The 13714-nt window shown below is 38.6% G+C and overlaps 1 protein-coding gene across 3 annotated transcripts in view; it reads right to left on the reverse strand.

Annotated features, from left to right (window-relative positions):
• Nucleotides 1-13714, reverse strand: part of ROS1 (ROS proto-oncogene 1, receptor tyrosine kinase) — a 138744-nt gene that overhangs the window by 37575 nt on the left and 87455 nt on the right. For all 3 annotated transcript variants that reach the window (XM_063605435.1, XM_034962754.3, XM_034962753.3), the window contains 3 exons: nt 12249-12417; nt 4396-4513; nt 1292-1482 (listed from right to left, as the gene is read on the reverse strand). In XM_063605435.1, the coding sequence (XP_063461505.1) occupies nt 1292-1482; nt 4396-4513; nt 12249-12417 (478 nt within the window). The remainder of the gene's footprint in view (nt 1-1291; nt 1483-4395; nt 4514-12248; nt 12418-13714) is intronic.

The following is a 13714-nucleotide window of genomic DNA, read 5'->3' on the forward strand; positions in this document are numbered from 1 at the left end:
TGGCTATAGCCTGATTTTGTACCCCCTATTAGCTATGAATAAGTTTTACATTTGTAAAGTGTTATTTTTAAAAAGAAGGAGAAGGAAAAAGAGAAGAAGAGAAAAAGAAGAAAAGAAGAACATGCTACAGAGATCACATGTAGCCTGCAAAGTCTAACATATTTACTATTTGGTTCTTTTCAGAAAAAGTTTGCTGAGCTGGGTAGCAAACTTTTGTACACAACTAACTAGATAACTAACTATAATATAAATAATAATGTAAGTTTTATATAGCATGTGAGTGTATAAAATGCAATAATTCATTTGACTAAGGAGCATCAGGTAAGCATTATGATGAGTTCATTTAAGTCTTGAAGGATGAGAAGAATTTCAATTGGCAGAAAATAAATAATAGGAAATCACAGCTAAGGGGCACAGGGTAGGTGGTGGGGACCTGTATTCTAGGCTGAGGCAAACACAGGGCCAAAGACCAAGTGACATAAAAACTTTTTACTGGTCTGATATGGCTACAGTACAGACATAAATATTGGAAAAGATAAACCACAATTGGAGGATAAATTACAGAAGACCTCACATGCCACAAAGAAGTTTGTAGCTGATTCTGAAAGCAGTAAATGGAGAGCCATTGTGGGTATTTCAGAGAGGGGTTAAGTAATCCAGCCTGTGCTTCAACTAAATTAACTGTCAGCAGTATGTGTAAGCCAAGGGCACAGGCAAGAAATGATACCTTAAATTAGGAAAGCCAAGGTGGAAAGAGGAAGATGAGAACTCATCAGAGAAAAATCAAGATGGTAAAATCAACAGGACCTGATTACTGAGTAGAGGGAAAAATCACATATGGCACTGAGATTTCCTGCCTATGTGATTAGAAAGACAATATATCATAAACTAAAATAAAATACACAGTGGAAGAGGTAGATATTGGGGAAGAAACAAAGGTCTTAGGCCTGTTATGTATAATGTAGGAGTGGTCATAAGGCTGGTATAATGTGAACAGAATTATAAGGCTGGATAGAACAGATTGTGAACAGCCTTGGAAGCCTAATTAGGAGCATGGAATTGATGTGGTAGGAATTAAGGGGGTGGCTGATTATTATTGGGGAGAAAAATGACATGATGATAATGATGTTTTAGAAAGATCACATCACATGAATGGAATAGTTCAATAGTTTGGATAATAAGATATATATATATAGTCACCATTATCTATTGCTAATGTTAAGAATGTACTGATATTTATTACTGAACCTTTAGGTAATAAGCTAGTGTGTAGACAGACATGGTAACTTACCTCCAACTAATATAATATTCTCACTGATTCCACTATATTCACCAAACCCTAGATTATTTGCAGCTACTACTCTGAACTGAAATATTCCTTTCAGGTTTTTGGACTTCCATGTGCAAACACTACTGCAGGATCCATTAAATGTCATCTTCCACCTTAAATTCTGGTTCTGTAAATTATTTGAAGTGCTCTTTCTGCAAAAAATAATAAATACAGAAAATATACATGACAATATACCTGTTATTTCTAGTTGTTCATAGATCTTCTTAGTGACTGAACGCCAGAGAGTGTCCTTTGGCACAATTTACCCTTGACCTCATTCCTCTCCCATAATCTGGCAATGCAGATGCTAACAGCATGGTTTTATAGTGATCCTAGTGAGGCATGGAGCCACTTAACTCAGCCCACCAAGAAAACTGTGAGTAATCAGTGGTGAAGAGACAGCTGAGTACCTTTTTCCTATACTAATAGCATGGGTAAACTTTCTCCAGAATTCCAAACCTATAAGACAATTATTCCATGATTTTTAACTGGGAAGTTTCCATTTTCTCAATTTTCAGTCTTTTACATTATTTGTAGTTTACTTACGCCATATTTCAATAAAATACAGAATACAAAATTGATAAGGAAAGTGTGACAGTTCAGCTACCAAAGTTATCATTATATCTGAGATTCTGAGGCTCGTTGCTTCCTTTTGTATTGACCTACATTCCACCTCAAAGTCAATCCAATTGTTCTTCATTTGAAACATGGAAAGAGCACAAGGGCCGGGCTCAAAAGACATAACTGGAATGACTTTTTACAGAATCATCAAAGGCAAGCTCAAGGTCTTCCATTTATGTCTTCTCTAACAATGAAGAATATTTCAGGTCTGAAACTTTTCAGACCGCAATAGTTTTAGGACTTGGTGCCAATCCACAGTAAGCTTAGGGATATGTGGGAGAATCTGGTTCTATTCCTGCTAATTGACTCATCCTTCTGAAGACCAACAGAGAGTGAAGGCTGGCCCTCATAAGAGGCAGGGAAAGGGTAAGAACATCGGGAGCAGCAGGGCAGCAGAGTTGGTCACAGCTGTTCCCGGGAGCTGAGGGTCCCTTTAAGGACCATCCTGAGCAAAGCATTAGGACAGAGTGTTTTTACACATTTTGTGAAGTCTCACCTTTAGCATTGGCCATTTCACTGTTTAACCAAACAACTGTGATCCAAAAGAAAGAGGCCCTTGAGAATTTGTGAAGTGGCTCTACACAATGGCCATTGAGAAAAGAAAGAAGAATTCTGATGTTGGTTGAGCACCTTCTATTTACAACATGCTGTACTGGGGCTTTACATAACGTTGTTTTAATTCACTGAGTCCACAACAGCTTAAAGAGATGAGATAGATATTATCATCTCCATTTTACAGATGAGGAAACTTAAGTTCAAAAAAGGAAAAGAACAAGCATTTAAACATGGTTTGTGTACTGGATTGAGTCATGTCCTCCCAAAATGCATACCCACTCAGAATATTTTAATGTGACCTTGTTTAGAAATAAGATCTTGACAAATGTAATCAAGTTAAGATGAGGTCATAGTAGTTTAGGGTGGACCCTAATCCAATGACTGGCACTTGCATAAGAAGAGGGAAATTTGGACACAGAGAACACCTTGTGATGCAGGAGGTGATGATGACAGTGATGCATCTACGAGCCAAGGAATACCAAGGACTGCCAGTAAACGCCACAAGCTAAGAGGCAAAGACGGATTCTGCCCTAGAACCATCAGAACAAGCAGTCCCGCTGATACGTTGGTTTCAGACTTCTAACCTCTAGAGCCGTAAGAATAAATGTCTACTGTTTCAAGCCACCCAGTTGGTGGTCCTTTATTGTGGCAACCCTCGGAAACTAATAAGGCTTGTTCAACTCCCAAGTTCATGCACTTTGCACTTCCACTACCCCATCAGTGAGTACACAGAGTCTAACTAGAGTGTCCTGACTGAAGGACTTATTTTGAGACACTGAAGTTACGACAATCATTCAGTCATCTTGTAGTCCATGTCCTGACAGTGGAGACCTGGAGCAAGGAGTATGCAAAGTATTTAGATGGAGTCATTTTAGTAGCACTTAAGGTGTTACTCAGGGTAACACACAAAAGAGGTCCTAGCAAAAACCTGATGTGTGACCTGATTGCTGAACATCATTACAGTCACAAACCACCAAGACAGTTCTGCAGGTTAGAATGTATTTCACTCTGCATGAAAAGCAGCAACAGAAACTTCAAGGAGGTTTCAATTAGAAATAAGGGCCAAGGGAATTCTCTAGTATGAACAGGAACATTTTTTAAGGTTATGGGAATGCCAGAGCCAGATGAAGCAAAAATAGATCTAAAGATCAAGTTGCCAGGACTATAATTATGGAAGTGACTTTTGTCCTTGGAACTTCTTAAAAGATGGTTTCATAGTCCTGTGAGAGGAGTGTCTTTGGAATTTGGAATTCTCCCCTCAAGTTGGCATGAAATCAGTCCTTCTAAGCCAGTTATGGTTCACGTGCTCCCCGTACTGGCCAGATCTGAGGCTGTTCATCAGTGGCTGGTTTTCATCGATGGTGTGTTTTCAGTCCCTGGGAACACACTGCAAACTGTAATCTTCCCAATGAATACAGAATCCTGTGTGACCTCTACACTTCAGACCATTTCAGAACCTGACCTAATTTTACAGTATGAGAAATATCTACTTCATCACCAATTCTCACTAGAGAGTATTCACCTTGCTAAAGCAAATTATCATCAGGAATTTACATGCCATCATCATTTAACATTAAACATCAGCTAAGCTTTTTAAACAAAACTGATATTAAGTTAATACTGGTTGCATGAGCCTATGATCAAACAATTTCCATAAAGTGTCAATGAGCAGTTAGAGATTTCTGAGAATGACGTGATCTGTTTATAATTAGCATGCCAAGACCAACGTCTAGGAATTGAGCAAAGAACGTAATGATGCATGTGAGTCCTTTAACTAAAGATCTTTGTTTATATATAAATACATTTGCATAAATAGTGTTACTTTTGATTACTTTATAATTATCTTCTTAGTTCTTTGTCATTTACAAGTACTTTGCAAACACACATACCTTATCTCAAGGATATAGTATGTAATTCTACATCCATTATCTTCAGCTTTCTCCCACTGTATTGAATTTTTACTCCCTTCTAGTAATTTGGGAATGCCTGGTTTATTTGGGACTCCAGCTTTGGGGAAAAAAAGAAAATATTGATTGATATGTTTGAAGTATTAATCTTCTGCACTGAAATCTTTCTACAGAATATACTAAGAGGAAAGACAAATAACATTAAAGAAATATTCAGAGGAGGGGCCAAGATGGCCGACTAGAAGCAACTGCGTTCAGAGGTTCCTATTGAAAAAAACCATAATAAGTGTGTGAATCCTTCATCGGCAAGGTATCTAGATTCGCTCATCAAAATTGGCTAGAAGGCTGGCGTGACCCACAGAGAGAAGCAAGAGCAGTGAGCCCACCTGAGAACCACACGGGGAAGGGGAACCCCCTCCCCTCCAGCCAAGGGGAGCGGCGAGCGAGCAGGCTACCCAGCCAGGGAAATTGCTTTTCCAAAGAACTGTGCAACTCATGGATTGGAAGATCCCACTCTCGATCCCATGCCACCAAGGCCTAGCATCCCAACCCTAGAATGTGCAGATTCTTATGGCCTCTCAGCTGGAATCTGCTTAAGCTTACTGAACTCCCTGGGGGAGGAGTGACCAGCACAGCCTTCTGCTGCCTGCTGTCTAAGCCCTTTGAGCTCCTTGAGGGAGGGGCAGCAGCCAGCACTGGGACTCCCAATTGCCTAACACGCTAATCTCCCTGGGCGGCGGGGGGAAATGCAGCATCCATTTCTATAGCTCCAGGCTGTACTTTTCCCCTGCGGGAGCCAGCAAGGCTGGACAGCTTGGTCCCAAGACTTGTCGCCACAACCCAACACACCAGCTGTGGTAGTCAGCGGCCAGAGTGCCTCTTCATGTCTAACCTTCACCCATCCTTCCTCAGTGGGTGGGGCTTCCCTGCAGAATCTCCAGTAACTGCAGCCAGAGGCTCAGGGACAGAATTCAGATCTCCCTGGGCCTGAGCCCCTAGGGGGAGTGGTGGCTGCAGTCTCTGCGGACCAACAGACTTAGCCTCTCCTCCTGGTAGTTCTGAGGAATCTGGGAAGCCCAGACAAGTGGGCTTTCCCACAGCAAAACACACCCTCTCCACCAGGGGACAAAGTGCTTCGTTAAATGGGTCCTCCTCCTGGTGCCACCCAACTGGGTGAGACCCTCCAACAGGGATTGTCAAGACACCCTATACAGGAGCGATCCTACTGGCATCAGGTTGGTGCCCCTTGAAGTCAGAGGTCCCAGAAGAAGGAGCAGACACCCATTTTTGCTGCTCTCCAGCCTCCTTGAGTTACATATCCAGGCGTGGGAGCAAATCAGATGAATAAGGCCTAAAGTGAACCCCAGCAAACTGCAGCAGCCCTACAGAAGAGGGAAGTGACTATTGAAAGAAAAACAAACAAGCAGAAAGTGACAACAACAGCATCATCATCAACAACAACAACAAGGGCCCCCACAAAAAACCCATACAAGGGTCAGCAGCCTCAAAGACCACAACTAGACAAACTCACGAAGGTGAGAAAGAACCAATGAAAAAAATGCTGAAAACCCAAAAGGCCAGAGTGCCTCTTCTCCTCTAAATGATCACAATGTCTCCATTAAGGGTGCAGAACTGGGCAGAGGATCAGATGGATGAACTGACAGAAGTAGGCTTCACAAGATGGGTAGAAAAAACTATGATGAGCTAAAGGAGTATGTTCTAACCCAATGCGAAGAAGCTAAGAACCTTGATAAAAAGTTGGAGGAATTGCTAACTAGAATAATCAGTTTAGAGAGGAACATAAACGGCCTGATGGGGCTGAAAAACACAGCACAAGAACTTCGTGAAGCATACACAAGTGTCAACAGCTGAATCGACCAAGTGGAAGAGAAGATATCAGAGTTTGAAGACTACCTTATTGAAATAAGACATGCTGACAAGAAGAGAGAAAAAAGAATGAAAAGGAATGAATAAAGCCTCCAAGAAATATGAGACTTCATAAAAAGACTGAACCTATGATAGCTTGGAGTACCAGGAGGAGATGGGGAAAATGGAAACACGTGGGAAAACACCCTTCGGGATATTATCCAGGAGAACTTCCCCAACCTAGCAAGACAGGCCAACATGCAAATTCAGCAAACACAGAGAACACCATTAAGATACTCCACGAGAAGATCAACCCCAAGACACATAATCATCAGATTCTCCAAGGTTGAAATCAAGTAAAAACTGTTAAGGGCAGCCAGAGAGAAAGGCCAGGTTACCTACAAAGGGACGCCCATCAGACTAACAGTGGACCTCTCAACATAAACCCTACAAACCAGAAGAGATTGGGGGCCAACATCAACATTCTTAAAGAAAAGAATTTTCAACCCAGAATTTCATATCCAGCCAAACTAAGCTTCATAAGTGAAGGAGAAATAAAATCCTTTCCAGACAAGCAAATGCTGAGGGATTTTGTTACCACCAGGCCTGCCCTGCAACAGCTCCTGAAATAAGCACTAAATATGGAAAGGAAAAACTGGTACCAGCCATTGCAAAAACACACCAAAGTATAAAGATCAATGACACTATGAAGAAACTGCATCAACTAGCATGCAAAATAACCAAATAGCATCATGGTGACAGGATCAAACTCACATAACAATACCTACCTTAAATGTAAAGGGGCTAAATGCCCCAATTAAAAGATACAGACTGGCAAATTGGATAAGGAGTCAAGACCCATTGGTGTGTTGTATTCAGGAGATCCATCTTACATGCAAAGACACACACAGGCTCAAAATAAAGGGATTGAGGAAAATTTACCAAGCATATGGAAAGCAAAAAAAAAAAAAAAAAAAAAAAAAAGGAGGGTTGCAATCCTAGTCTCTGACAAAACAGACTTTAAACCAACAAAGATCAAAATAGACAAAGAAGGGCATTATATAATGGTAAAGGGAACAATTCAACAAGAAGAGTTAACTATTCTGAATATATATGCACCCAATACAAGAGCACCCAGACTCACAAAGCAAGTTCTTAGAGACCTACAAAGAGACTTAGACTGCCATGCAATAGTAGTGGGAAACTTCAACACCCCACTGCCAGTATTAGACAGATCAACAAGACAGAAAATTAACAAGGATATTCAGGACTTGAACTTAGCTCTGGATCAAGTGGACCTAGTAGATGTCTACAGAACTTTCTAGCCCAAATCAACAGAATATACGTTCTTCTGAGTGCCACATGGTACTTATTCTAAAATCTACCACATAATTGGAAGTAAAACACTCCTCAGCAAATGCAAAAGAGCTGAAATCATAACAGTCTCTCAGACCACAGAGCAATCAAATTAGAACCCAGGATTAAGAAACTCACTCAAAACCACACAATTTCCTGGAAATTGAACAACTTGCTCCTGAATGGCTCCTGGGTAAATAATGAAATTAAGGCAGAAATAAATAAGTTCTTTGAAACAAATGAGAACAGAGACAATGTACCAGAATCTCTGGGACACAACTAAAGCAGTGTTAAGAGGAAAATTCATAGCACTAAATGCCCACATTAGAAAGCCAGAAAGATCTCAAATCGTCACCCTAACATCACAATTAAAAGAGCTAGAGAGGCAAGAGCAAACTAATCCAAAAGCTGGCAGAAGACAAGAAATAACTAAGATCAGAGAAGAACTGAAGGAGACAAAGACACAAAAAGCCCTCCAAAAAAAATCAACACATCCAGGAGCCGTTTTTTTAAAAAAATAAAATAAATAACAAAATAGACCGCTAGCTAGACAAATAAAGAAGGAGACAGAGAAGAATCAAATAGACACAAAAAAAATGATAAAGGGGATATCACCACTGACCCCACAGAAATACAAAATACCACCAGACAATACTATAAACTCTTCTATGCAAATAAACTACAAAATCTAGAAGAAATGGATACATTCCTGGATGCATACACCAAGACTAAACCAGGAAGAAGTTGAATCCCTGACTAGACCAGTAGCAAGCTCTGGAATGGAGGCAGTAATTAATAGCCTACCAACCAAAAAAAGCCCAGGACCAGATGGATTCACAGCTGAATTCTACCAGAAATACAAAGAGGAGCTGGTACCATTCCTTCTGAAACTGTTCCAAACAATGGAAAAGGAGGAATTCCTTCCTAACTCATTTTATGAAGCCAGCATCATCCTGATACCAAAACTGGGAAGAGACACAACAACAAACTTCGGGCCAATATACCTGATGAACATTGATGTAAAAATCCTCAATAAAATACTGGCAAACTGAATCCAGTGGCACATCAAAAAACATATCCACCACGAACAAGTCGGCTTCATCCCTGGGATGCAAGGCTGATTCAACATATGCAAATCAATAAATGTAATCCATCACATAAACAGAACCAAAGACAAAAATCACACGATTATCTGAATAGATGCAGAAAAGGCCTTTGATAAAATTCAACATCAACATCCCTTTATGTTAAAAACTCTCAATAAACTAGGTTTTGATGGAACATATCTCTAAATAATAAGAACTATTTATGACAAACCTACAGCCAATATCATATTGAATGAGCAAAACCTGGAAGAATTCCCTTTGAAAACCAGTACAAGACAAGGGTGTCCACTCTCACCACTCCTATTCAACATAGTATTGGAAGTTCTGGTCAGGGCAATCAGGCAAGAGGAAGAAATAAAGGGTATTCAAATAGGAAGAGAGGAAGTCAAGTTGTCTCTGTTTGCAGATGACATGATTTTGTATTTAGAAAACCCCATCATCTCAGCCCAAAAACTTCTTGAACTGATAAGCAACTTCAGCAAAGTCTCAAGATAAAAAATCAATGTGCAAAAATCACAAGCATTCCTTTACACCAACAATAGGCAAGCAGAGAGCCAAATCATGAATGAACTCCCATTCACAATAGCTACAAAGAGAATAAAATACCTACGAATACAGCTAACAAGGGATGTGAAGGACCTCTTCAAGGAAAACTACAAACCATTGCTCAAGGAAATAAGAAAGGACACAAATAAATGGAAAAACATTCCATCCCCATGGACAGGAATAATGAGTATCATGAAAATGGCCATTCTGCCCAGAGTAATTTATAGATTCAATGCTATTCTCATCTAACTACCGTTGACATTCTTCATAGAATTAGAAAAAGTTATTTTAAATTTCACATAGAATCAAAGAAGACCCCATGTAGCCAAGACAATCCTAAGCAAAAAGAACAAACTTGGAGGCATCATGCTACCTGACTTCAAACTATATTACAAAGCTACAGTAACACAGCATGGTACTGGTACCAAAACAAATATATAGACCAATGGAGCAGAACAGAGACCTCAGAAATTACACCACACATCTACAACCATCTGATCTTTGACAAACCTAACAAAAACAAGCAATGAGGAAAGGATCTCCTATTTAGTAAATGGTGCTGGGAAAACTGGCTAGCCATATGCAGAAAACTGAAACTGGGCCCATTCCTTAACCTTATACAAAATTTAACTCAAGATGGATTAAACACTTAAATGTAAAAACCAAAACCATAAAAACCCTAGAAGAAAACCTAGGCAATACCATTCAGGACATAGGCATGGGCAAAGACTTCATGACTAAAACACCAAAAGCAATGGCAACAAAAGCCAAAATGGACAAATGGGATCTAACTAAACTAAAGAGCTTCTGCACAGCAAAAGAAACTATCATCAGAGTGAACAGACAACCTACAGAATGGGAGAAAAACTTTGCAATCTATCCATCTGACAAAGGGCTAATATCCAGAATGTACAAGGAACTTAAACATATTTACAAGAAAAAGACAGACAACCCCATCAAAAAGTGGACAAAAGATATGAACAGACACTTCTCAAAAAGGACATTTATGCAGCCAATAAACGTATGAAAAAAGCTCAACATCACTGATCATCAGAGGAGTACAAATCAAAACTACAATGAGATACCATCTCACGCCAGTCAGAATGGCAACTATTAAAAAGTCAGGAAACAATAGATGCTGATGAGGATGTGGAGAAATAGGAATACTTTTACACTGTTGGTGGGAAAGTAAATTATTTCAACCATTGTGGAAGACAGTATGGCGATTCCTCAAGGATCTAGAACCAGAAATAACATTTGACCCAGTAATCTCATTATTGAGTACATACCCAAAGGAATATAAATCACTCTACTATAAAGACACATGCACACGTATGTTTACTGCAGCACTATTTACAATAACAAAGACATGGAACCAAGCCAATCCATCAATGACAAACCAGATAAAGAAAATGTGGTACATATACACCATGGAATACTATGCAGCCATAAGAAGGAATGAGATCATGTCCTTTGCAGGGACATGGATGAAGCTGGAAGTCATCCTCAGCAACCTAACACAGGAACAGAGAACAAAACAGCACATGTTCTCACTCATAAGTGGGAGTTGAACATTGAGAACACATGGATACAGAGAGGGGAACAGCACACACCAGGGCCTGTTGAGGGATAGGAGCTGAGGGGAGGGAACTTAGAGGACAGGTCAATAGGTGCAGCAAACCACCATGGCACATGTATACCTATGTAACAACCCTGCACGTTCTGCACATGTATCTTATTTTTTAAGAAGAAATTTTTAAAAAAGAAATATTCAGAAATATTCTGATATGATTACATATTTTTAAATGAGCATTTGAAGTTTTTATTAGTGATGGATTTGATGAATTGGTGATAAGATTAACAATATATCTCAACTTGAAACAAAATAAGTGATAAATGAAAATAAAGAAAACTATCATAAGTTTTGGAGCATTTTCCCTCCATTCTTTTTTTTAAATTTTTTTATTTTTAGTTCTGGGGTACATGTGCAGGACGTGAAGGTTTGTTACATGGGTAAACATGTCCCATGGTGGTTTACTACACCTAGCAAACCATCACCTAGGTATTAAGCCCAGCATGCATTAGCTATTTTTCCTAATACTCTCTCTCCCCCCACCCCTCCCCCTGACAGGCCCCAGTGTGTGTTGTTCCCCTCCTTGTGTCCATGCGTTCTCATTGTTCAGCTCCCACTTGTAAGTGAGAACACACAGTGTTTGGTTTTCTGTTCCTGAATTAGTTTGCTGAGGTTAATAGCTTCCAGCTTCATCCATATCCCTGCAAAAAAACATTATCTCATTCCTTTTTATGGCTGCATAGTATGCCATGGTGTATATGTACCACATTTGCTTCAACCAGTCTAATGTTGATGGGCATTTGGGTTGATTCCAAATGATTCATTATTGTGAATAGTGCTACAGTGAACATACGTGTGCATGTATCTTTGTAATAGAATGATTTATATTCCTTTGGATATGTAACTAGTAATGTAATTTCTAGGTCAAATGGTATTTTTGGTTCTAGATCTTTGTTCCTTCCATTCTTATAGAGCTCATCTCAGAGTTAAGGTATATCTTTCAGAACACTAGTTAATTTTTAATGAACTTCTTATATTTTTCATCCTAGTATCTCGAATATAGTAGCCAATAAATATTTTTTGAACATTCAGTAACACTATTTTCATATAGTTATCACCACAAAATTGTCATAGCTAGACATCAAATAAGGATACTGAAAGAAGAAGTAATTTTGCCCAGTTCAGGATCCAGCCAGACCCAGCCAGTATTATTTCATTACTGCCTGCAAGGTCTCCTATATTTTCTCAATTTCTTCATTCAAGTTCTAGAAATAATAATGTACTGCTTTTAAAGAACAATTTCATATATCTCTAGGATTAGTGAAATAAGTGATAAGAAAAGAACTGAAACACAGAGTTTTCTGAGTATTGAGTATGTTAGTACTCACCTTTTGTCTTAAAGCTTTCTGGAAGTGAGGTGCTATTTTCTCCCGTCTTATAAACCACCACTACTCTGACATTATATGAAGTATAAGGTTGTAGATTTGTGATATTACAGACATAAGCAGGACCTTGGCTGCATGAAGTTTTAACATGGTAAAACTCATTGTATTTCCACTAGAAAAAGAAGTCTCGATTAATATTTTTGTTTCTCTAAGAAAATATTCTTAAAACACAAAAATGTATAGGCTTATAGCAAGTGATTAAAATTTAAGCATTCTTTTCTATTAAAGAATAAGAACTTCTTTATGAATGATCCCAAACATTACCCCACTGCCTATAGTCGTTTTGCTTTTTATGACAAGATATAACTGATTTACATGACTGTTCATGGGAGAAGCTCAAAGTGGGACATACACCTCTGACTATATGTCAACGAGGAAGATTCAGAGCTATGACTTCTTGTTATCCCAAAGGGTAGATACCTACATTTAATCAGGATGGCTAAGAATGCAAATCCATAGCTGTGGGACAATGATGGATCAAAACAATGGTAATTTCAAATCCCAGGGATTTGTTAATTACATAGCAATAATATTTTTACATGTTTTGATTACATATTTTGATAAAGAAGTCCACAGTGACTTACAAACTAAGACTTTTTTTTCCTCCTAACACCCTCTTCAGACATGTAAACAGAATTCTTTATTTTTATATACTGGAAGCCTACATAGCCAAAAGAAGAAAAATTTTGCCCACTATTATGAAGCTACTAAGTAGCAAGGCTAGAAGCTAAATACAGAAAATCTTGTTTTCATTCCACTTTAGATATTGGGCCTCTAATTGCAGCTATCTGAAATTTCTTGCTCTGTGACATTGCTTTCTAAAAATCTGTATATTTGGATCCTTAGTATCATTATTTGAAAATGATAATTTCTTAACATACAAATAGGAAAAGACAAAAAGATATGGCAATTTGTCAGGGGTTCTTGGTGTATTTTCCCTGTAGAGTTTCATAAAAAGGTCAGTTTCCATAAATAAACTTAATTTATATCTTCTTTTTCACTTAACACTCATGAGGTCACATCATTTCATTAAATGGATACTTTATATTAGTTTTCTATTCAGTAAGGAATGATTGTCTTTAGCATTTTCAGTCAGTAGACCACTATGTACAATAAGAAAGGGGAATAAGGGAATGGAAGGAATGAAAACTTAAAAAAATAGAACTGCTGATGTCAGGGACATTGCCTGCACTAAACTCATAAATGTATCAATCCTGCTGAGACATTTAGCTTAATAGCTTAACGAAACGGGTGCATTGAATCCATAATATTTACTGTGAACCTCAGAGAGAGAGAAATTAACTCCTGGCCAAAAAAAAAAAAAAAAAAAGTCTTAACTCTTTTTGGTTCTGTCTCCTTCATTATCTGGTGGAGAAATTACCTATAGTGAATAGTCTAGGTAACCCAAC

The sequence above is a fragment of the Pan paniscus genome, chromosome 5, assembly GCF_029289425.2.
Source record: "Pan paniscus chromosome 5, NHGRI_mPanPan1-v2.0_pri, whole genome shotgun sequence".
Classification (NCBI taxonomy): Eukaryota; Metazoa; Chordata; class Mammalia; order Primates; family Hominidae; genus Pan; species Pan paniscus.